Source organism: Pipra filicauda, unplaced genomic scaffold, assembly GCF_003945595.2.
Source record: "Pipra filicauda isolate LSUMZ 115617 unplaced genomic scaffold, ASM394559v2 scaffold177_size2800117_pilon, whole genome shotgun sequence".
NCBI classification, from domain to species: domain Eukaryota; kingdom Metazoa; phylum Chordata; class Aves; order Passeriformes; family Pipridae; genus Pipra; species Pipra filicauda.
Window position 1 is genome coordinate 2,602,768 of NW_024104284.1, and position 25,789 is coordinate 2,628,556.

General features: G+C 39.7%; 1 protein-coding gene and 1 long non-coding RNA gene across 2 annotated transcripts; both read left to right on the top strand.

Annotated features, from left to right (window-relative positions):
• The first annotated feature begins 409 nt into the window (after window positions 1–409).
• Window positions 410–8,384, top strand: LOC120322970. Its single transcript, XR_005562985.1, has 4 exons — window positions 410–1,292; window positions 2,521–2,598; window positions 4,025–4,098; window positions 7,559–8,384. It is a non-coding gene; the product is annotated as an uncharacterized LOC120322970 (long non-coding RNA).
• Window positions 8,385–12,231: 3,847 nt separating this feature from the next.
• Window positions 12,232–25,665, top strand: GDAP1 (ganglioside induced differentiation associated protein 1). The gene is made up of 6 exons (XM_027722058.2): window positions 12,232–12,486; window positions 12,689–12,881; window positions 14,097–14,270; window positions 16,827–16,921; window positions 17,385–17,499; window positions 22,267–25,665. Exons 1-6 carry the CDS (start codon window positions 12,436–12,438, stop codon window positions 22,647–22,649), a joined length of 1,011 nt encoding a protein of 336 aa, XP_027577859.1. The 5' UTR covers window positions 12,232–12,435; the 3' UTR covers window positions 22,650–25,665.
• Window positions 25,666–25,789: the final 124 nt, after the last annotated feature.

Sequence of the window (25,789 nt, forward strand, 5' to 3'; positions counted from 1 at the left end):
AATTGCCTTAATGCAATTGAAAGCAGACAGAAAAGCTGACAGCTTTACTGGTCACCTTTTTTGTTTTTAATTCTATTCTCTTTTTCTAGGAATTGCAAGTAATATTTTCTCATAATCGTTCACCCAAGTTGCCCTTAGTCTTGTGTTTTCAGTCAGTTTACCCCGCATCGATTAAAACTAAAAGATAGTCCAGATTTGACGTAGTCACTTATCTGCTTGGTTACAAAACTTTTCCCTGTACAACGGTCTTCCAGTACCTGAAGGGAACCTACAAGAAACATGGAGAGAGACTATTTAAAAGGGCATGTAGTGACAGGACAATGGGGAATGGTTTCAAAGAAATCTGAAAGAGAGTAGGTTTACACTAGATATTAGGAAAAAATTCTTTACTTTGAGGCACCAGAACAGGTTGCCCAAAGAGTTTGTGGATGCCCAGTCCCTGGAAATGTTCAAGGCCAGGTTGGATTGGGCTATGACCAATCTGGTCTACTGGAAGATGTCCCCCTGCACATGGCAGGGTGCTTGGAATGAGATGATTTTGAGGCCCCTTAATACCCAAACCACTCTATGATTCTATGTTTCTATACTGTAATGACCCTGTAGTACCTTCCCAACAGGTCCCTTTGTTGTTGAAGTCCTCCATCTTCACCCTGTTCTGTGCTTTGAAGAACTAACTAGCAGCAGGACCCAAAGCTCTAGAGTCCTGCATTGCCATGTCCTACAGATTTTCCAGGTGCCTGAGGAGGTCCAAGACCTGATTGAAGCTTTTCTAATTGTTTGGAGGGTTTGTATTAGCTCTCACAACAGGTAAGAATAGGGGTGGTTTAGTATTTGTTAGTGGTGTGCACAGCATCTCTTTTCTGCCTGGATGTGTATTTTGTGGCTTTCCTTTGTTTCAAATTGTAGGAATGTCATACTTTTGAGATCTTAATTCCTCTGGTAATTTTCATGTAAACTAGTTAGTGGGTTAAATAATTTTCATCCGTGCTGCTTTAATAGCGTAGGAAAAAGAAGTTCAGCAGCCTTTCTGCTCACCATGGTGCTATTTTTCTGAATACCTCTATTGAGAGCCACTTATATCTTCCCAGAAATCTAGGCCTTTTGCCATGCTTTAGGCCACCTATTAATTGAAAATCCTCCTTCATTAGTTAGTATTTTCATCACCAGTGATTGCAGACCTTCACAGAGAGAATTCCTTCTCTGGCAGACAGTCTCAGCTCCACTGTTTCCCTCTCCTGACTCCAGTGAAGAAGACCAGGGGTCTGTGGTCACACCGGGATACCTTTGCAATGGTGAGTGCACCTCAAGATCTGTGCTAACTTCTATAGGGATCACACCTCTCCAGCTGCTCCCTGGACCTTGCAGTTCCTTATAATCTGTCTTGATTTCATCTGGCAGATTTTATCAGACACAGGGATGAGGCCATATATCTGTCTGTATCCATACCTAATTTTGTCTTACCATGAGGTCTGTCTTGTGACTTCTTTTTTTTCTTATAAAAATGGAAATGCTTTTATTTTTAATTTAAAGATGATCAATTAATGTTTAAATAGCAAATAGATATAATATTTATAATTTTAAAATACATGTTGCTGGCCATGGCTGTCACACTCCTGTTTTGCCGTGCTGAAGCAGAACAAGCAGCTGTTGCCTTTCACCAATGAATTAGTGTTGGTGCTTCTTATACCTCACGAAATTGGTTAACTGTTCTTCTGAGTGAATCCATTTGTGAAATTAATTGAAAATCATTATCATTCTAATTATGACAATGTTTTGGGGTTTTCTTTCAGATGATGATGTAGAAAAGGCAAATGCTACCAGAGATGCAAACGCTGAGGGTTTTGCTCTTTGACGATGAATATAATATGGATGCTTTCATGCACAGTGTAGTCACTTCTGAGATAGGTTTCTATTAACAAAGTCTCCAATAGAGGAATTGAGCTTTAGAGGACACTACCATGGGGCTAAGCAGGCTACACTGCAAAGACCATTAATAGAAAGCCACTCCCTCAATCTGCTTAAACTTTGGTGAGGATAATGCGGCTTACTCTAACTGATTTTTGATAAAACAGTAAAAGACAAACAGATGCTTGTTATGCCAGAGTTAGTAAGTGCACACTATTGATAAGTTTCTTCTATTGATAAGTTTCTTATGCTTATCCAGGAATATTTGTCCCAGGGAAGAAAATTGTTCTCACCACAGTTAACACACAAGTCAAACACCTGAACGTATTTTAATTTTACATGAAAAAATATAGCAAGGGTTAGTGCATCATAATCAGCCTAACAAATGATTTAAACCTCCCAGCTGGTATGAGATTTCATTTATTCTTGACTTGCTTCTGTTCTGTTGGCTTTTTAAGTGCTCATAACATAATGTCATGATATTTTTATATGATGAAGAAACCTGTTCACCATGTGGATTACAGTATCAGCCCCTTTTGCATCTTGAAAACTGACTTTCTTAGCAAATGCACTTAATGTAATGTCATGTTGCTGCAAAATAGTTTTCTATTTCAGCTTAAAGATTAGATTCTGCTCTTTGGAAGGCACAACCACCAGTGCAGAATTTTGGGTGACTCTCTCTGTATTCTGCAGGTGCAGTACAGTTTTTATGCTCTTATTTTGGTGAAGTCATGTGAAATTGTGTTTGCAGCTCTGCATGTGAATAAATTATGTATATCTCTGCTTCTGGCAAGTACAAGAAAGACATTGGACAAATCAGTATTTGCATTATTTTTTTCTAAAGAGAAACTGTGTGACTGGGAGAGTTTTGAGCCTTAGTTTTGTTTAAAAGTAATCTTGTCTTTTTTTAGTAGAAAACATGTCATTTTAGGTATGGAGTCTAACCCAGGTTTCCTAGTGCACTTTTTCAAAGTATCATCCTTTAGTAACTGTAGTTCTCATAGTAAATAAATTCCCTTTATGTAGAAGCTTATGATCTTGTACAAAAGGTCCTGTATGAAAAAGTATCCATTATTTAAGTTTTTGTAACCTAGCTATACTGTATATTCAGCATGTAACAGTGGCATTTAAGATTCATACCAAATATAAAAATACCTCTTCTATGACACTGTCTGCTGTAATCACAAAGTGTATGTTAACCCACTACACTTCCTAATAATACGGTGTATTTGGAAAACTATTATATGATGTTCTATTATGTCTGAATGCCTAAAAAATATAATTGACTTACAGAATAATCATTTGTATTTAGTTAGGCATGTATTTATCACTAAATCTTTCACTTGTAGGTATGCCTAAAATCAGCAGTGCTGTGAAGTCCATTGTGGAGATTGCCTTAGTTTGTGTTTTAGGTTATTAATTTTAAAATTTGTCGGTGGCATTAATCTGCATGATATTTGGCTATGTTAGGTACAAAGTTTTTTTCAGTTGATTTGAGAACGAAAATTAATTTTGAAATTCCTTTGTTTCATATGATAACACTGCAAAAATTTATTAATTCACACACAGTTATCTGTCTGCTATTTTTGCTTCTATGAGGTTCTGCCATGAAAACAAGAATTTAATAGAGCTGGAGGACTGTGGTTCTGTGATACAACATGCTGAAGTTAGAAGCTGGGGGTTGCAGTTTTGTTTTCATATAGAAAGGGATATGGTTTTGGTTTTGTGTGTTTGAGACTGCAGTTTATTTGTCTCATAAAACTTGTAATCAGATTTAATCTTTAACAGTTGGTTGCATATTTGAAAGATTGAGCCAAATGAAATATTTAAAAAATGTTAGCCATTTTTTAAAATTTATTACATCAGGATTTTCCTACTCAAAATTTCAGTATCCAGTTTTAGTGCTGAAGATTTATTTTTATAGGCTTAATAGAAGAAAAAAGTGACCTTTTCTGTGCCATACAGTATCAGTGGCATATACATAGATTTAAAAAAAAATATTAATATTGGCAAAATGATAACACTTGAAGTGTGAAAATGTGCATGTGATTTTAATCTGAAATTTTGTTGGGTTTTTCATTTTTTTTTCTTTTTTTTTTTTTTCCTTTCTCTTACAAAGTCTTGCACAGATCTTGCGCTAGGTTGGGTTTAATCAATCACTGGAAGTGCCTGGCTCATTCTGCTGGCTACTGAGTGAGTTTCAGTTTGTAAACTACTTGCCTGATTTTGGAAGAGGTGATCCTATGTGCATGATTGCTTCAAGAAGTGCAGTATTTTCCCACCTATTTTCACAGTTTTTGGGAGACACAGATGATGTCCGCATTTGGAGGTGGTGTGCAGATCTGTAACTACTGTGTTGCTGTTGCCACCATCCTTAGTTAAGATTTCATTTATGGGGACAAATAAACTTGTGCCCCCATGTTAATTTGAATTATTTTATGAGGTAGTTTTTATTTAGCTTATTTTCTTTTAATGTAACCTAGGAATCTGATCTACCTAGAGTACAAATTGTTTAACGTGGTTATTGAAATAAGACTGTGTGTTTGCGTGATCAGGTTGTTAAAATGGAAGTCTTCAATATGCAAGTAAGCTTGCTACCAGTAAATTTTGTTTTATTTTATCCTGTCATGCTTGGAGTGAGTGTTGAAAGACAAATGGGCAAGTGTTGCTCAGCCAGAGGGGAGAAGCACGTCATACAGCCCCCAGAATAGCATCAGCAGTAAATATGGTCATGCTGTTCTTCCCCGAGATAGACCCAGATCACATTCGTAGCACCCACCAGGTCTGCTGCTTACCAGACGTTCAGAGCCTTTGATGAAACATTTACAAATGCAGCTGCGGTTTGGAGGGATCTTCTGCCGGCAGTGAAGAAGCTGACATCAAGAAAACCAGGGGAAACGGGATCACAAGCCAGGGAGTTCAAACAAAATGCAGTTTAGGGGGAATACAAATTTAATCACAGTATTAAAACACTGCACCAAGATACAAATGTATTGTAAAGTGAAGTCAGAGAGAGGCTGAGATTCAAAAAGTTTTTTCCAGTTCCAGTTATTTCTCACTTTGTGCAGTATATTGAAATAAAGTAAGATAGCCTTGAAGGTCTGTGGCAGTGGCCTATCTAACATGTAAGAGGGAAAAATTTAATTATTCAAGGCCAAGAAAAAAACCTGCTAATTTCTTCATCTTGAAAAGATAGATTATCCCCTCTGGGCCAAGAGAATGTTCTCACTTCCTTGTCCCTAAGCTCTGTTCATATTAACTTGTATTAATATAGCTTCTAAGCTTTTATAATGCTTTTATTTTGCTCTGAGGACTGTAACACACCGGTCAAATACTGCTTTTGTGCTCTGACCACTGGACTTGACAGGACGCTACAGGAATTAAGCCAAGGCATTGCGTCCTCCTCCACTCCCACTCCAGTTTGCACATCTCTGTAAAATTTGAAAAGCTCACTTCAGCTTCTGCAGCTTCTCTCCTCTGGCTTTGCCTCCACACCGGTGCATTAGCCAGGGTGTTAGTGGAAAGGGTTTGTTATTTCAGACACATACCATCGCCTGCTGCCCTCACTTCTCCCTTGCACTTGCACAGGGCATGGAGACAACTTCATACTTTCATTTGTATCAGTTACACACACGGGATTTAAATTCATCCCTTTCTCTGTATAGTGCTTTTTTTTTTCTCAGATAACTCAGTAAATGTCAAATAGCAAATATTACTGCCTTCAGCTGGCATTAATATACTGCCTCTTTTTCTTTAGAAAATCTCATTGACATTTCTTTAAATGTGAAGAGAGAAGTATGCTTTCAGAGCAGTAGCTCTGGAATTTGTTCTCTATTTGTGAGTGACGTTATGCAGTTGAGAAAAAATCATGCCAGCATGTTTCAGTCAGTGCCAAAAGAACATAGACAGCAATTCGGTGCCCAGATCTATTGCTGCCCAAAACTGTATCTTGTCCTATTTATACTTTCACAAATGAAGGTCTTGCTTACAGGGGGAGTTAGGTGAATGTTGTGTTTGCATGATATTTGATAATGAATTTGCGCAGCTGTTTTACATTCTGCTGTTATTTCAAGCATTGAAAATTTAAGGTTTTAAGTGGCACAGATAGTTTGTAACAATCAAGTCAAAGAATCTCAGTTTCTTAAATTATCATTACTTGTGTTGGAGTTAACTTCATTTGAAATACCTGGGTGCCACAACATACTTTTTTCTCCAAAACAAGGGAGTTTGACCATTCTTGGTAGTCAGGACACCTAAACCATAAATAGTGATTTACTCTTAAACACCTATACCAAGGTTGAGAAAGAAGAGTAGAGAATAAAATAGTAATTTAAAGTGGAGTCTCTTTGGGTCAGAACTCAAATTAGGGAGTTATGAATTGTTGTCAACTAACAGTCCAATTCTTTTGGGCTTTTTCATCAACGCATGCCAAGAGGCTGGAAAACTCAAAGAACAATTATCAATCAAACACAATTTTGTTAATTTGAAGAAAAGCAGGAGAAGTTGTTTAAATCTGTCTGAAGACCTAATAAAATAGTATCCTGATGTCTGTCTGGAGAGGATGGAAGTTGTGTAACAGAAATGCTGAGTCTCCCTTTATGAAGCGTAGAAATGAGAGCTGGTACAGGAAGTCATGCATATGGAGGGCCCTCCACTGGGAAATATGAGGAATGAAAATTCCAGTTGGCTTATACGGATGTTGTGAGAAGTGGAACTTATTGAAAATTTCTTTAGTTTTTCAAAATTCAGTAAATACAATAAATTGATATATCATAATGGACCACTATAAATTTCTTTTTGTTTCTGCTGTACTATTCTTTGAAAAGACAATGCAATACTCATGCATAAATTACGTGATTTAGATTGGGGAAAAAGATGTTAGCAAGAGAAAATATTCTACCCACACTTAAGGCCCCCATCCCTCCCTGAGACTATGTGAGCCGGGTTACCAAGACAGTCCCCATGATTTTTCTGAGGTGGTGTGGAGCCTGCAGATAGGCCAGGATAGAACAACCTTCATCCCTGCTGCTGTGCTGGCACAGGGTGCTCTGGGACAGGGGGTGACCTAAGCTTTTCAAAGCACTTTTATTTTTCTGACTATCTCATGAAGTGAGATTTCAGGGAAGCTAATTGAAATATTTTGCCTGTTCGTGTTTGGTTATTTAGTCCAGCTTGCAGAAAGGTAATGAGCAAATATCAAGAATTAAGGCTGAAGAAATAACAATTTCCTTATTTAAATGAGAACTATATTTCTATGTTGTCTTAATGATTAATGCTTCCTTAGTGGCAGCTGTTTTTTTTTACTTGTCAATGAAAATGTTTGGAAGTGCATGATTATGCTTTAAAGTTGGCTGGAACAAGATTAAATGTTTAGTTTAAACTTACTTGCAAATTAACTTAAAATTTTCACAATGTTTTCAAAGATTTTTAGAAATTTTTGAAAATTATTAAACTTTGGGTTTGTTTTAGGGATGGAAAGAATCTGATTTCTATAATTTTTCAGGAAGGATCTTTTAAAATTGTTTTCCAGTCAGAGAAAATACTGCATGAGACTTCAGAGGACATTTACAAAATTGTACTTAACCCCTTAAATTTCCTTAAGTCTTTCTGTGTTTGGTTGTCATCCCAGTTACTGGATATTTATATTTTGCAGTGCGATGTAGAATTTGAACCTGCTTAAGAACTGAGAGAGGACCCACTGAAGTCACTACAAATCACCCCTCTAACTTTGGTGGACTTTGTTTCAGCATCTGTTTAATCTTTTCTACTAGCTCAAAGTTGTACACTCTGGTTGTGGCCACAGGCAATGGAAGGTACTATTTTTAACATTCATTTTTTGTGTTGTGGTAATATGTGAATTCTAATGGGCAGCCAAAACCCAGTGTGCCAGACAGTCCTGTGCAAACAAAATGTCATCACTGTTAGATTAAAACCAGTATAAAAAAATCAACACCTGGATGCTATGCACAGAGGTACAGAGCACAGGAGAACCTTTTAATATAATTTTCAGTCATGTGGGTTACTCATCTAAGTTAATGCGTGGGAAGATGAAGCATGTGAAGTGATGATACAGATGAGGATACAGAATTGTTCCTAAAAGCTCAGCAATGGTCTGAGTTCGTGAGCCAGCATATTACACCTGTGCACAGAGACAGCAGACATGGATAAGTTTATAAAAACATGATTTAGTTCTTTTGAATTAGGCTGATATGTTAGATTTTATAATGAAGATGTTGTTTCTATAAAAGCTTGAGGAGTGATAGATTGGATAAAGCTTTAATGTTAATATATAGATTTTAAGGTTGACAGCTAAGAAATTGCACATTTTTCACCTTATGTAAATACATTAAGTATCTTTCTGTGTTTGATTTAAAAGCCTTATATTTCAGGAAAATTCATTCCAGTCATCAAAACTATGGAAGTTTATATAGCATTAGAACAATGAATATTTTTGTTATATTGTAATCACTAATAACTATTTTGAAATAGACTTACTATAAAACTTCTAAGAATTTTATGTAGAAAAATTAATTATTAAGCAGTGTTTATATATGAAACTCCTGCATGGAACAGGTTGGACTATAGTATTTAGAGAAAACATGAAAGAATTTTGGGATGAAATCCCAGAATAAAACCTAGTATGATACGTTAAGTAACTTTGAAAATGACTAAATCAATTCTATTATAAGTTGATTTTGTTGGATGTAAAATGGTAGCTCATTAATTATATTTCTTGAGAATATGCATCAGTTATCTAGAATTGCCATCCCTCCATGGTTTTATATGCAGTTAAATTAGGGCACAGACAGTCTCAGCTGGGACTATCAAGATGTATCTTTGCTCTCACTGTTTCTAAGTAGTTGCATATCTAATTCATCAGTCACATTAAAGACAGTTCTTGTGTCAATATTAAGTCTCAGCTGTGTATCTGAATTCAATGCTAAGTTCTTTTGACTCATGTCATCAACAGTAATGCAGCATCTGCCACTGGAATTTAGTCAATAACTATTGATGACAGAAGGTCCAGAACAGAACCTGTCTTACTTTCCTAACCAGTATTAACTCCTCCATCACTGTCAATTAGGTCAGTTCTGCACTTGGAACTGAACCAATGCATCTGTTAATGATGCATAAACAGAATCCAGTTAATTTTTAGCTATAATGGCTCTGGCTGCATAGAAAAAAGCAAAAAGATTTTTTTGCCCCTGTAATCTAATCAAACTTGGTTTTCAATATGCACAACGAAATCTGTTTAGAAATAAATAGTAATTTTTTACTTGCATCAATCACTTTAATGACACATCTGGCCTAGATGTTTCTTGTCAATATCATGGAGTGCAAGGTGAAGTAAAGAAGGAATCTGATTACCAGAATACTGATTTCCAGATGTTTGACCCAATTTATACAACTGTTTATCAAGTTGATTTTTGTACTGTTTAGTTATTAATATTAGCTGTAAATGTTATTTTTTTCCCATGATGTAAAAATTTGTGAATTAAAAAGACACTTGTAGGGGGTTGTGTATATATATATATATTTTTGTAAGCATGTACAGACCCCAGAGAGGCCATGTAGAGAAATAGGGCAAGAACATCAGTGTGACTGGAAAAATGTTTTATCAGGCAGGGCTAGGGGCTGCTTGCAGATGCAAGATGCCAGTCAGATTTGCAGCTGTGTGCTGCTTTTGTATTCATGACACATACACATTAAAAGTGCCTTTATGGAGACTTTAATTTCAGTTGTGTAAAGCTTTGTGTAAATGCATGTGGAACAAGGTTGTCCAGGGTGCAGTGAGCTTTTTCATAGGTTGGCCCTTCTGCTTGCTTTTCTTCAGGTATGAGGAGGTAGAAGGCCTTGGGAACAAACATAGGGGGATGGCTGGGTGCTCGTCCTGAACGAAAAGGGATCAGCCCCTTTTCTTCTTCATAATCTCTGGAATGAGAAGGTTCTTTGCATCGTATATTTGGAAAAGGGAGGCCTCGTGTGGTCAGGCTTGAGAACAGCTGCCTGCCTGGCTGGGGGGAGCCCGGCGGCAGGCGCTCCCTCGTTCAGCTGAGCTGTTGACAACAAGCCAGGACTATTAACATGGACATACGGGTGGTATTTATCACTGAATCACAGAATGGCCTGGGTTGGAAGTGACCTTAAAGATCATCTTGTTCCAGCCCCACTAACGTGAGCGGGGACACCACTACTAGACCAGGTTGCTCAGAGCTCCATCCAGCCTGTCCTTGAACACCTGCAGGGATGGGGCATCCACAGCTTCTCTGGGCAGCCTGTTCCAGTGCCTGACTACCCTCAAAGTAAGGAATTTTTTCGTAATATCTAATCTAAACTTACTCTCAGTTTGAATCCATTCCCCCTTGTCTAGCTCTTGTAAAAAGTCTTACAGGCTATTGTAAAATGTCTTACACGCTCTTGTGAAAAGTCCCTCTCCTTCCTTCTTGTAGGTTCCCTTCAGGTACTGAAAGCTGCAATTAGGTCACTCCTAAGCTTTCTCTTTTCCAGGCTGAACAATCCCAATTCTCTTAGCCTTTCCTCATAGGAAAGGTACTCCATTACCCTTATTGTCTTGGTGGCCCTCTTCAGAACCTGCTCCAATTGGTCAGTGTCCTTTCTGTATTTCATTGCAATACAGATGACTAGATTGCAGGAAGACGAGACATCTGAATATGATTGCAGCTGCTCTGTTACTGAACAGGTCTGAAGTAGGAAATATTGTTTGCATTGGTCCTTTTTTCTTTATTGTACTATAATATAGATACCTTTCATTGCCTTTCTAGGCAGCTAAACCAGGTAACAAAACATAATTCAGAAGTCTATGTGTGATATTAAATTAATTAGCTGAACAAGAGAATTGGAGTAGTGGTCTATGTGGTGACTGATAAAATGACATTTTGATTTAAAGGCAAAATTAAAGAAAAAATAGCAAAACAGAAACCTGAAAGAGTGTCTAGTGCATATAAATAAATAAATAAATCCCAGTTTCTTGCCTTGAGTTATTGTAAGATCTAGCTGTGAGGAACTGCTGTATAGCAACCTAGGCAGGGACCCATTAGAATATCCATGTGTCAGTGAGTCACAGGTTAAAGCCCTGGTGTATGTGAGCATATTCCAGCACTCTTACCTTAGACATGTATCTTAAAGGGAAGTAAATCCAGCTATAATGTATTTATCTCATTCCATTAACTGCATTCTTATTATCCATTCTAAACACATTCTCCAACTTTCTGAAGAATTCCAATTAAATTAAATGCCCCAAAATGTAGGATTTACCATCAGTAACGCATTGACTGCTGTCAGCTGGTATTTGTGAGAAGCCTCTTGTCATGCCTGACCTTCTGAAGAGATTATTTTGGTTTGTGACTAGCACCGAGAAGTCTCTGGGAAGGCATCGGGCTGCCCTTGGGTCTACTTACATGAACCAGTGCAGGGCTGGAAGCTGGCTTTTTGTTTCTTCTCTTTTTTATTTATAAGATTTGTCCATTACCTTGTCTCTTTCAGTGACTTAAATCCTTTCACTTGCTTAACGTTAGTAAAAATTTCCCTTAAACTTAAATGTACTTGTTATTGGGATGTCTCTCTCAACATACTAGGGTCAGGTCTTCGGGATACTACTGGTGGGGTTCATCGGTTACATAGAAATTGCACGTGGGAGTGAGTTATCAGGCTTGCCTTAAGTAGTTGCCTTTACTGGGGATTGAGCAGTCAGAATGAAGAGAACAATAATCTGCAGTTTGTAATCCCACCGTGCTTTCTAGTTTGCTAAAATCTCCTTGATGATGCTGATAGTGTCTAATGGATATACTATCAGCAACTGCATCTTCTAAACTATCTCCAGTGTAAAATACAAAGGAAGCATTTTCTGATGATGGAAGCTATTGTTATCAAATGCTTTTCAGAAAGGACCTTCACACAGGGGAAATGAAAAAAGCCTTGCAAAACTGTTCAATTTTATAATTTTGTCTAGAAAAAAAAATAATTAAGAAAATTTCTCTCTTGAGATTGAAAGAACACGTCAGGAAGCAAAAGACGTTATTCTCAATCTTTAGTGTTTAGTTTAGTGTTCCTTCTTGCTATGACACATTTCGCAGTAGAGGATCTATGCCCACAGGGTCCCATTCAGTATGTCTTCCGGTAGTATTTTTTTTCTTCCCCAAGCACATGATGTCAATGTCCCTGAAATTCATAGTGGAAGCACTCGTTCAAGAAAAGAAACAAATAAATACAAAAGGGAAAATCCTGCCATGTGACCTTTTCCACTTGCGCATCCATCTTCCTGCGCTTCCCTAGGGGATGCTGTAGACGGCTTTGCGGGCGGTTTCCCCTTAGGAAGGGTCGTTCTCCGAGCAGTGCGGCGGGGGAAGAGGGGGTGTCCTCCGCATCCCCCGGGCTTTCCCTTCTGTTGATTTCCAGGAGCGGATCGGCGCGGGGCGGGCCCGGCCGCCGCTCCTGCCCGCGCAGCCTCCGCCCCGCCCGGCGCCGCGGGCCGGGCCGAGCCGAGCCGAGCCGAGCCCAGCCGAGCCTGTCATGGCGCCGCTGGTGCTATACCACTGGACGCAGTCCTTCTCCTCGCAGAAGGTGAGGGGGGAGGCGGGGGCGCGGGGCGGCGGCCTGCGGGCCCCGGGTCGCCCCTCCCGCCGTGCCGAGAGCCCCTGCCCGCCCGCGGGGGAGCCGGGTAGGGGGGATGGAGGGAGGAAGCGCCCCTGGCTGCGGCCGAGGCGGGCCGGGTTCGGCCGTGCGGGGACTGCTGCCCCCGGGGTGAGCCGTGGTGCCCTTGCAGGTGCGGCTGGCAATAGCCGAGAAGGCGCTGAAGTGCGAGGAGCACGATGTAAACCTGCCGCTGAGCGAGCACAACGAGCCGTGGTTCATGCGCTTGAGTTCCTCCGGAGAAGTACCTGTCCTGATCCATGGGGAAAACATCATTTGTGAGGCAACGCAGATTATCGATTACCTGGAAGCGACGTTTGTAGATGGTAATCCGGCAGGCATTTCGGTGTGAGATGCTTCCCCTCGCCCCGTAGCGTGCCAGCAATGCTGGGGGCAGCTCTGTATCGCTGCGGGGAGGTTCACTCAGGACAGAAATGCTTAGAGTCTCACAAATAAATGGGCTCTCCTAATAGTTGGCCGCGGGGGCTGAAAACACGTTCCTTTAAAATGAACTGAAGGCCTTCCAGCAGTTTCTCAACCCTTTCAAGTAAAACCTACCACTGTCGTCCTTAACCCTTCAGGAAGGATGGAAAGACAGGAATGGCAGCAGCACTGTGCTGTGCTAACCCTGAGATGACACTGCCATGAAAAATAAAGTGTTGAACAAAGCTACATGACTATGGTTGTCAGGCAGGTCCAGATTCTCTGTAAGATAAGAAGAAACATGCTTAATTCCAGAATAATCTTGGGTGGAAAAATGAAAGTAAAATAAGCAAATTATTTTTGGAGCCAAAATGGAGTGAAAAGGTAAAAAAGCAGGAAGAGAAACCTCAGAAGTGCTCACGTGCAGGTTTTTGAATTTCTTTGTGTCTGTATTGCCAAAAAAACCCAACCTACTTCAATTTTGGAAGCTGTATTTTTTATAGGTGTGAAGATGGCAGCATTTTGTATTTCAGGGATTTAGTGCTGCGATTTCTAAGGCCTGAAGAAAACTTGATTGTTGAGAGAACATAATTTGTATTTAATTCTGGCTTTAATCAAAAAAGGAGGAGTCAGGGCTCAGGTAGATCGAGGGCAGGGTAAAACTCAGTGGTGTGCGGAATATTTCTAACCATGCTTTGAGTAGGATTCCTATACTGTAATTTTTGCAAGCATTACAACAATAGTAATGTTTCAGCCTTAACAATTTCCTGGAACCTCAGCTGTGCCCTACTGTTAGAGCACTATAGGGTTGTGCGTCGTGGTTGCCCATTCCTAGAAGAACATAACAGATGCTGAATCCGGTTTTCTGATTTGAACACCTCTTAAATATGTGTTTATGTGGGTTACTGCATAGGAATTAGAATTATTAAAACATTTGAGAATGAAGTATGTGTATATACATTTCTCTGAGCTGCAATAACACTACTGAGTTACGGTGGGGAGCAAGTGAAGCTTTCTTAACTGTGGCTGTGTCATCTGTGCCAGTTGAACATCACTGAAGGAACTTAGGTCAATTACATGGTTCTTCTCTTAACTTTATTTTTAACTTTATATTGCAGAGGAAGTACCAAGATTAATGCCAGAAGAGGGGAGCATGTATTATCCAAGGGTGCAACACTATAGAGAGCTTTTAGACTCCTTGCCTATGGATGCCTACACACATGGCTGCATCCTGCACCCGGAGTTAACAGTGGACTCCATGATTCCAGCCTATGCTACCAGCAGAATTCGTAGTATGTACTGGTATAGCTCTGACTGTCTATCAGTAGGCTTTTGCATTACATTCGTCTTCTTAAATGCACCTTAAGCAGAAGATATTGAGCACAGCTTATGAATTTTAGTTGCAGTCATTGATGATTTGTCCATATACTTTTTATTGATTGTGTAGTCTCTTATAATTTGAAAATGGGAAAGAGGAAGTGTCGTTTTTGAGGTGTCTGTGGAGTTAATTTTTGTGCTATGGTAAACTTCTAAATATTGTTTTTATGTTTCCTTCTAAGTATTACAAACGAACTAAGTAGTTCTAGTACAAGGATCAAATCCTGACAACATGGCTGGGTGATGATTCCCTGTTTACGTTATATCCTGAGATCTTTGATTTTTTTGTGAGTGTCAGTGGTTTATATTGTGTTGATTTTTTGTATGATATTTTAGAATCATCCGTAGAACACAGTCAAATACTGCATGGACTTTGAAATGCAATACTACTATACTGTTACTAAATTCATGATATCATAAAAGGTGATACTGTGTTAGTTTGAGAAATTCTATTTCCAACAAATTGTGTTATCCTCCCCCTTAAAATTTTTGGCAAGTCAGTTCTCTTATTAGAACTTAGCCACACTTTTGTGTTGTCAGAAGTAAAGGCAGGCAGTTAATTTTCCATATAGTTGCATGAATTACATAGCTGAAGTAACACAGAATCATAGAATGGCCTGGGTTGGAAGGGAGACCTTAAAGGAGTTACAACTCCGCTGCCATGGGCAGGGACACTGTCCACTAGAGCAGGCTGCTCCAAGGCCTATCCAGCCTGGCCTTGGAGACTTCCAGGGATGGAACATGCACAACTTCTCTGGGCAACCTGTTCCAGTGCTTCACCCCCTTCACAGTAAAGAATTTTTTCTTAATATCTAATCTAAATTTGCCCTCCTTCAGCTTAAAGCAATTCCCATTTGTCCAAGAAATTTATTATTCTCCTACATCAGTTTACTGTCTGGTTTAGTGGTTTTTTTCCCCCAAATATGAATGCTAACTGTTTATTGAGCAATTGTGCTTTACTCATAGGCATTGTTGATATTTTTTTCTAGTTTTACATGTTAATAGTCAGTGCCTTTATTATAGTTCACTTTATGACCTTGTCTTCTGCATTTCTCACTGTATATATTCTTACCCTCTAGCATCTAGCTGGTATAAATTGTTGTCAGTTTGCACACGTTCATAGTGGTAGAGCTAAAATTATCACTCATCTAAATTGGGATGTTTTCTTACCTTTTTGTACTTAAAGCATAGCCTACTTTTTTGATTTGAAGCATTTTTTTAATAGCATGTGAATGTTCCTGAACAATTCCTTTGCACGTTCAAACTTTTCCTTGATGGTTTAGTTTTCAGTTTTGAAAAGCTAATCTTTTTCAGACTGCTAGATGTAATAAGGCATGAACCAGTTCTGTATTATGTTTATGCGTACCAAATCGAAGCAAATAATTAATTGCATATGTAAGATCTTAGTTGTGTGATTACATCCTTCAATTTCTTCATATACTATGCTGAAAGATGGCTCTCACAGCCGTATCAGGTTGAAGTGAATATATAAAACAGTGAGTTCATTATTCTCTAGAAAGAATTTTTATCAGTTTGATTTATAAGACTTAATTGGAACTAAACTTAATTATCAAGTACCGGTGAGAGGTGATTCATGCTCTATAATTATTCTTTTGTTCTCAGTTTATTACTAGAAAAACTTATTTTTAGAAGAAGACTTATTATTCACTATCTTTTGGTAATCTAGGTCTGTAAGTATAGCATTTTCTAACAAAGTCCCATTTTAAGGAGAGAAAAGGCTATACACATGTAGTAGAAACCAGTAAAATTATCTTAAACTTTTCACATCATTCCTTAAGTCATGTAATGAATGTTTTTCTAGAACACCCACATAGTCCTTAATGAACATTTCCAAAAGGGATCACATACTTTGGTATAATATTTTAGCTAACTGAAAACACCATATTCAGTGGTATTTAGGCTTTTTCTTTGAAATTATGCATGCAACCTGGAGTGACCTTCAATAAATCTCAGTGCTGGCCTGGCTGCACTTTCACAGCATGACAGATGTGTTAGGAACTGAGGTACAAAAGCATCAGAGACCTAATGTATTTGTAGTAGAATTTTATGGATTTAGCACATATTTTGGCAGCAAAATGCTTTTTTCTGAATAAGAGAAAAGTATTAACAAGATTTCCTCATTTTTGCACCTATAGAGGACATTGCAAATTGATGAGCTAAAGGTGTGGTGGGATCAATTTAAGCAGCAGTTAAGTTTTCCAAAACATGATGTTTTTAAGTCCTGACTTGGAGCTGATGCTGTATTGAAGTACCACTTCCCATTTAGTGTGGTATTTGTACACAGACTATTGATCAGTCCCTGTGGATTGCTTTGTGAGTACGTTTGGATATCTAATATTTGTCATTCCTTTTTTTTGTTTGGTTTGGGTTTTTTGTGGTATTTTTTGTGTTTGTTTTTCTTTGTTTCTTTTTTTTTTGTTTTGTTTTGTTTTGTTTTGTTTTCCAATCAGGCCAAATAAGTAACACAGAATCAGAATTGAGGAAACTTGCAGAAGAAAATCCAGACCTTCAAGATGCCTATATTGCGAAACAGAAACGCCTTAAAGTAAGGAAGCTCTTTGTATTCCCGCACTTTATTATGAGCTTGTTAGTGTTAGATTTTTTTGTCACAATGTAAACATTTGTTTCACCTGTCATTACCAGTAGTGTCATGCAGTGGTTTAACCCTTCAAGGCATGAAGCAGTCTGCCCCCCAGATCAGCTACACACTTCAAGTGTGTGCTGAAGTACTGGACTGGTCCTACTGACTTCAAAGGTAAGTACACATCAGTGCTGATGTTGGGCTGTTGAGCACCCTGCAGGGTGAGGCAAACCTCGATATGTAGCATTTCTAATGTTTTTCTTCTGTTATCTGAATTGTCACCAGTATCCAAATGGTATCCAGCTGACTGTGTGGAGAAAATAATCACATTTTATGAATAAACACTGTAGTATCTTAAGTAAAAGATTCTCTAATAAAATACAACCTCTGTATGATGATTAAAACACTAACTTGTGTATCTATTTAGTCTAAGCTGCTGGATCATGATAATATAAAATATCTAAAGAAAATTCTGGATGAACTAGAAAAAGTTTTGGATCAGGTCGAGACTGAATTGCAGCGTCGAAATGAGGAAACACCAGGTAAACTATTATTATTGCTAAATCCTGTTGATGCTTGTGTTTCAGGAGACTGAGTGAACTTGTCAGCACCATTATAGAACTGCTTTTAATGTGTGTGATTTGTTACTTTTAGTATATACTGATCTAACATCACAAAAGGGATCAATACTGTTTTAAATACTAGCTTACTTTACTGTTGCTGTCAGTGAGTTCTCACTCTCTTGTGAGAGTGCTTGATCACAGTCTTAGCAGAGTATAATTAGCTGCACAATTTTTCAATATTTTATCAACAAAATCAGAAAAACTTAAACTAGAGAATGCTGATGTTGTTATTGTAGGCCTCAGTATCACTATAATGATCCACAACCTTAATGTTTAACGTAGATTTATTACAATCTTGTGTAAATACTCTGCTGATATTTGTGGACATGCAGAATGAGCAACCTGGATAATTGCTTTAATTGTTAGGCAAGCCCCTTCCCTTACCCTGTTGGAAAGCAGTCCTGTTTACCTGCCATCCACCCAAATGAAAGTCAAGTTTTCACAGAATCACAGAATCATCAAGGTTGAGAGAGACCTTCAAGATCATCTAGTCCAACTGTGAATGTAGCACTGCCATAATCACTCCTAAACCATATCCTCAAGTGCCACATCCTGACACCACGTGAACACTTCCACAGACAATTACTCCACCACTGTCCTGGGCAACTTATTCCAATGCCTGACCACTCCCTCAGTGAAAAAACATTTCTAATCTCTAATCTGAACCTCCTGTGGTGCAACTTAAGGCCATTTCCTCTCCTCCTTTTACTTGAGACGTGGCAGAAGAGACCGACCTCCAACTAACTCCTTTCGGTCTCCTCCAGACTAAACAACCACAGCTCCCTCAGTTGCTCCTCATAAGAATTGTGCTCCGGAGCCTTCACCAACTTCATTGCCCTTCTCTGGACTTGCTCTAGCACCTCAATGTCGTTCTTGTAGTGAGAGGCCCAGAACTGAACACAGTACTCAAGATGCAACCTCACAAGTGCCAAGTGCAGCAGGACAATGGCTTCACTAGTCCTGTTCTGGATACAGGCCAAGATACAGGGGGCCTTCTTGGCCACCTAGGCACACTGCTGGCTCATGGTCAGCCAGGAACCCCAAGACCATTTCTGCTGAGCAGCTCTCATGCCACTCTGCCCCAAGCCTGAAGCATTGCATGAAGTTGTTGTGACCCAAGTGCAGGACCCAGTACTTGGACTTGATGAATATCATGCAGTTGTCCTCAGCCCATCAATTCAACTTGTCCTGATCCCTCTGTAGAGCCTTCCTACCCTCCAGCAGATCAACACTGCTGCCTAACTTGGAGTCGTCTGCAAATTGACTCAAGGTGCACTGGATCCCCTCATCCAGGTCATTGATGAAGATGTTAAACAGGACCAGCCCCAATACTGAGCCCTGGAGAACACCACTTGTGAGCAGATGCTATCTGGATATAACTCCATTCACCTCCATTCTCTGAGCCTGGACATCCAGCCAGTTTTCACTCAATGAAGAGTGCACCCATCCAAGCCATGAGCAGACAGTTTCTCCAGGAGAATACTGTGGGAGTGTCAAAGGCTTTACTGACTTCTAGGTAGACTACAACCACAGCCTTTTCCTCATCCACTGTGTGCATCACATTGTCATAGAAGGAGATCAGGTTAGTCAAACCTTACAAAAGGACCTGCCTTTTCTAAACCCATGCTGGCTGGGCCTGTTCCCTTGGTTGTCCTGCAAATGCCATGTAATGGCACTCAGGATGATCTGCTCCATGACCTTCCCTAGTACCAATGACAGGATGATAGGTCTGTAGTTTCCTGGATCCTCCTTCTGACCCTTCTTGTAGATGAAGGGTCACTAATTTCCAGTCAACTGGGACTTCTCTGCTTAACCAGAACTGCTGGTAAAAGATTGAAAGTGGTTTGACAAGCTTTTGCCAGCTCCCTTCTTACTCTTGGGCACATCCCATCTGGGCCCATAGACTCATGGGTGTCTAACTGGCATAACAGGTCACTAACCATTTGCTCCTGGATTTAGGGGCTTCACTTAGCTCCCCGTCACTAACTTCCAGTTCTGGGAACAACTTGTTTTGTATTGAAGGCTGAGGCAAAGAAGGCATTAAGTACCTCAACCTTTTCCTCATCCCCTGACACTGTTTTCCCCTGCATTGAGCAAAGGATGGAGACTCTCCTTAGCCCTCCTTTTGCTGCCGATGTATTTACAGAAACTGCTTTTGTTGTCTTTAACTGCAGCATCCAAATAAAGTTCTAGTTTGGCTTTCCTTATAATTTTCTTGTGCATAACCTCACAACATCCTTGTAGTTACCTCCCTCCTTGCAGAGGTGATACATGATCTTTGTTACCCTGAGTTCCAGCCTAAGTTCCTTGTTTAACTAAGCCAGTCTTTTTCCCTGCCAGCATAGGGGGACAGCCTGTTCCTGTACCCTTAAGATTTCCTCCTTAAAGCATGTACATCCTTCCTGGGCTGCTTTGCCCTTCAGGATTGACTTGCAAAGGACTCTGTCAGTTAACCTCCTAAATAGGCCAAAGTCTGCCCGCCAGAAGTCCAAGATGGCAGTTCTGCTGGCACCTCTCCTTACTTCACTCAAAACTGAAAACTCTTGTCATTTTGTGGTCACCATGCCCAAGACAGCCACTGACCACATCACCCATGAGTCCTTCTCTGTTCACAAACAACAGGTCTAGCAGGGCACCGCCCCTGGAAGGCTCACCTACCAGTTGAGAGCAAGTTCTCTTCCACACACCCCGAGCACCTCCTGGACTGCCTTCTCTCTGCTGTGTTGTATTTCCAGCAGACATCTGGCAAGCTGAAGTCCCCTATGTGTACAGGGGTTGGAAATTGAGAGACTTCTGCCAGCCTCCTGCAGAATGCCTCTTCTGCCATTTCATCATGGCTAGCAGGTCTGTAACATATTCCTACCAGGACTTCTGCCCTGATGACCTTCCCCTGGATCTTTGCCCACAGGCATCATCCTTGTCATCATCCTAAATTCTGTTTGAATGGGATTAGTCTTCTGCTTATTCAGAGCCTGGTTCAACTCCCAGTGGTACTAATAGGAGTCCTTCCTCTGACTTCACTGGGAACTGCATGAAGCATCAGTCAATATCAACTACATCTGCTCAAATCAATAACTTTTTGCATTTAGTCCTGTAAAGAGCTGTTGTAATAATTCCCGGTTACTATCACAACCATAGGTTTGAACCAGTGATTGAAAATCTAGGTTAAATTTTCTACTGACTCAACAGTGGAAGAGTCACAGAAAATATTTTTACTCATAAAGGATTTTGTTCAGCAAACTACATCTGTCACCATTGCCAACAGCCCCTTGCTTTCTCTGCTAAGTAACCTTTCCAAGGAGTCAACTGCTACAATTTTGATGACCTTATGAAAACTGCCAGGATCACAGGATTTTGTAAAACATGGGGCTGTTGCCCACCTCTTGGAATTTTGTCTGAGGTATTCCCACTTTTGAGCTTTGTGATCAGTGCTTCTCCAGGTCCTGGTCAAACTTGTAGCTTCTGCTTCTCTTGCTACTACTCGAATCTCTCATTGAATTACTGCTACTGCCACTGCAGGTATCTTTCATGAAGGATAGCTTCTTTGGTCTTCCTTTCTATATTCTTACTTAATGCACTAGATGAATCCCCAGGTATGCTTTCATCAACCTAGGATAACCTTGTTCTCTAGAGAGGCCTTTCTTCCAGACCTGTTTGACTGGTCAAAATGGACTGGTACCAGCCATGTACCAAACTGTTGCTTTCCTCTGGTGGCAAAAGGAGATTGCTAAATTTTTCTGTTTCCAGAGAGGTGCTGCTGAATGTTTGTGCCAGCATTTTTGCATGCCTGTTGTGTGGGAAGAACTGCGAAAGGATACAAATGAGAAGGGAACAGCATAGTCCTATTTGAGAACTAGGCTAGAGCAGAATACTCATGCTGACAGCTATGGTAACTATTAGTTTTCATATCCTGGGTTTCAAAAGCTCTCAGTGTAGTCAATACAGGTCAGCCCTTTCACGTGGTGGTGGTGGTGGTTCAGATCATTGACACTGCTCTGAGCCATCCCAGGAAGATTCATCTCTTTCCTTCAACTGTAGAGGGAACCTGGGGTCTCTATCTTTGCTCATGACTAGTGGTGGGCAGTGTGAATATCTGTCACTTCTTAAACATCTCATTGTAGAAACCCCATGGTCACAAAAGAAGGAGAGGTAGAAGCTCTGTCTTCTCACTGAACTGGTGTGTTTGGTGCAGATCAGTCATCTGATCTGTTTGGTTTTGACTTGAAAGCCTGCAGCAATTTAGCTGGACTTAGTTCTTGAGTGAATGCCATAGAGCTGAGTGACATAGGCAAGATGATAAATTCTTCAGACAAGTGGTAGCTTTTCACTAAAATTTAAACTGCCTTCCTCCTTTCCAGTCCTGTTTAATTTAATCCAGATTTGAGAAATGTAGTTGAGGAAAATAACTGTTTACTGTGAGCTTTAATTTATGAACCTGGAATGTCACTCTTTTTTTCCTTAACAAATGTAGTCCTGGCTGCTGAGCCTAAGACTACAATACTGTGCAAAGAATGGACAGGGATTACTAAAATGTTCATCAATTAAAGTCATATCTTACCTGAAGTGTTGGTGGTGTTTATTAGACGGAATTTGAAATAGCACTAAACTAAATATTAGTGCATGGAAGCTTCCATGTGTGCTTGTATTCCATTAGCTCCTAATTCTTTATGTTTTATCTCTGCTTAGAAGATGGAAATCAGCCTTGGCTCTGTGGTGATTTCTTCAGTCTGGCAGATGTATCACTTGCCGTCACATTACATCGCCTGAAGTTTCTGGGATTAGCAAGAAGAAACTGGGGAAATGGAAAGCGGCCCAACTTGGAAGCCTATTATGAGCGTGTTGTGAAGAGAAAAGCATTTTACAAAGTTTTGGGACACGTCAACAATATATTAATCTCAGCTGTTCTGCCAACGGCATTCCGTGTGGCCAAGAAAAGGGCTCCGAGGGTTCTTGGCACCACCCTGCTGGTCAGCCTCCTGGCGGGAATGGGTTATCTTGCTTTCCTGTGTCTTCGGAAGAGGTTTGCCAACGTGATGTTACCGATTAGAACCAGGCAAAATTATTTTTAGACCTGTCTGTCCTTGGTGGTGAGTGGAAGGCATCTCTCCACCCCAGGAAAATATCCCCAATAAAATATAAACATAGATGAAAGATTATGTCTGTGAATTAGAACATTTTCACACACTAATCATCTCCTGCAGTTGTATAATTGGGTTGGTAATGCTGAGATATTTTTCAAAAATGTATGTTGAGGGGGCAACAAAGGAAAGAAGAGACTTTCTTTTCAGCCAAGGACCTATAACTGTGACAGTGCTTTGTTGAAGTGGTTGTCGTCTCCTTTACCCAGTAGCTGACCTAATTATAATGCTTTAATTTAATAGATATGCAGCAATGTGATAGCTTTTCACTGTAGGTGAAATGCGTTATTGTGCAGAAACCAGCATTGTTAAAATACTGAAAATAGCTCTTTAAATGCTCAGAGTAGAATTTAAGTGGACCGTCGGCTCTGTGCCTGTTGTGTACAGGGGCTAGTTTCTCTGTACTGATTAATGTCTATTGATTTGCCGTTGGACCTTTAGGATGTGTTCAAAAGTGAAGCCACTTTTGTCACTGTATGTTCATGCAACAGTACAAGAAAAGACTTAAGACAGGTAAGAACATCAGTGAGTTGTGGGCCACATGAGTGAAATTCTCCAGGGGCATCACTGGGCAACAGGTACTGGACTTTTGCTGAAATACAAGTGGGAGTGAAAAACCTGAGACTTGTCTTTCAAAAGCCTTTTGGGCTTAGCTGCAAACTCTGGCAGAATCAAATCAAACTATCTTGGTGCACGCTTGCTTCTTTCATTGGAGTGGCTTGATATAATTGCCTCCGTATGAGTGTTCTTTTTTCACTCTGAGCACCGGGTGTTTTTTGCACACTTCTTGTCTACATTAACATTTGCATGTGCCTCTATGAAATGTTTGCCCCCAACGTGCCACAGCTGGCTAGAAAATGTATGCACAACAATGCATTTTGTAAAAGTAATTTGAAATAGTTCACTATCAGTCTGGTTAGGTAGCCTAGATTGAAGGTGAAGCTGTAATTTAGCAATCTGTTTACTTATGGAGAGGTGTCATGTTGGTGGTAAATGAAAAATATAGGTCAGTTTGAAGACAGATGATTTTTACTGCAGATTTTTTTGCAAAACTGCACTCTTGTAGCATGTAGGAAAGGTGTAGAAAAACATTTTGATTACTTCCCACTGCTCAGCAGATGCTGTGAATTTTATTAGTTTTGAACTGAGCTCCTGTTTCAATGAGAAATTTACATTTACCTGAAAATAGACTTTGAACCATGACGAAGAAAGCAGTTGGGAAGGGCTGAAAATTTTCATGACAATTTAGTAAGATTTTTGTGTTCTGGATGAATGTCTGAAAGCTTTAGAATTTTGTTTACAAGTTGTATATAGCTGCAACAAACAAAGCATAGCTTTTGGTGTTTGCCTATCATCAACCAGTGCTAACAGGCCTAAGTACATTTTAGATCCAGTGCTGGTGGCTCTTGTCTCTCTGCACAATTGCTTTTAATTGTCAGGAAGATCCTCTGAAGTTTGCTGGAGAGAACTGAGGCAATTTCGGTCTGGACAGTCTCACCATTAAACACATATCAATATGGATAAAATTGTTGAATACTTCTGCTTATTATTTAATATTGTACTAGTTTGTCTAGAAAAAGTAGACCTGAATCTCATTACTCCCTTTCAGTAAGAAGTAACATCTACCTAGGAAAAAATGTGCATTTTTATTTGTCAAAAAGGTAGTTTTATATAATTTTATTTCACAACCCAGTTGTTCTCAAGAACTTGTTGAATTAAATGTGGTCTATTTAGAAAAGCTTTATTATCTCTAGAGAGAGTTTAATCCAACAATACTATTAATGTGCTGGCACTTTTAACTGAGTTTGTTGTTTGCATATTGCAGTTCATCTGCTTTACTTGTAACCATCAAATTCCACTAAATTAATAAACACGGCGTAAGACCTGTAACTTAATGCTTCCCTGACATGTATTTGTGTCAGGCCACCTATAAAATGTAATCTGATCAAGTCACAGTAAAATTAAGTATATATGACTTAGCTTTCTTTAGAATTAATTTATATTTTATTTTTTCCTTTTCCTCTTTTTTTTTTTAATGTGTTAATTGCAGATAAGAACACTTATATTGCTGGCTTAGTTCACACTAGCAGACCTGTGCGCTGTGATACAGGCTAATTACTGAGGAAGCCGTTTTACTTCTCCCCAAACCTCAGTGATTTCTGCACTTCAGCTCGTGCTTGTTTCCTGCCGGGAGGTGCAGGTGCTGTTGGAAGGAGTGAAGTGACCACCAGGTGTCAGTGGTCCTCCAGGGCTCTGCTCCGGCGCCTCTGAGGCAGGAAAGCACTAGTTTTCACAAACAAAAAGTTTGTGATCTCAGCATAAGAGGGATGTGAGCCCCCCCATCAGACTAGCAGTCTCTCAAGAGCTCTTGAAAGAACTGCTCTGGTCTACCACAGGTTGGTTCTCTGATACCTGTCACTTATGCTTGTGTAGCTTCTACTTTGGGTAAATAAGAGGCTAAAGTTGAAATAATATTTCACCTGAAAATGAATGTTACTGAACAACAATTAAACGTGTCATCTGCGGGAATGAATGAGTAAAACTTTCACAGCAGAAAAGTTGGGATTCCTGGTTTGATTCATGTCTGTTAGTTCAAATGTTTCATATGCCACTTATTTTCACTGCCCTGAAGTACTCCGTACAACACTGGTTTCTGTACAGGTGGCAGCAAAAGGCTTATCCATGATTAAATTCCTCAAAATAGGATGAGATTTAGAAGCACATATGCTGTATTTGGCTCTTTGTGCAGGATAGCTTTTGTGCTTGTAAAGTTTCTTTTCAGGCTGGCTTATTTTGTTTGCTCTGGTAGCTCTGTATACTCTTTCAGTTGGATACACAAGCAGTCTTCTGGTTTTCATTTCCTATTTGCTCTCATATCATGCATCACGTATATTTCATATCTTTATGTGGGACCTGCACAATAAACATAGATTCTAAGGCCACTTTCTAGACTGGCTTATGTCTTCTGTGTCAGTAAAACAAAGCACATTCAAGGATCACACAGTACTGCTGTGAGGAGTCTGATGCTATTCAAGGAGAAGCCTCTGAACACCTTTTAAACCAGCTTAATG

What these genes read in the sequence shown, in the direction of transcription:
- GDAP1 (XM_027722058.2), top strand. Translation starts at nt 12,436, where the DNA reads ATGGCGCCGCTGGTGCTATACCACTGGACGCAGTCCTTCTCCTCGCAG. An exon ending in AGTCCTTCTCCTCGCAGAAG is followed by an intron (nt 12,487 to 12,688) that starts GTGAGGGGGGAG and finishes GTGCCCTTGCAG; the next exon opens with GTGCGGCTGGCAATAGCCGA. An exon ending in GGAAGCGACGTTTGTAGATG is followed by an intron (nt 12,882 to 14,096) that starts GTAATCCGGCAG and finishes TTTATATTGCAG; the next exon opens with AGGAAGTACCAAGATTAATG.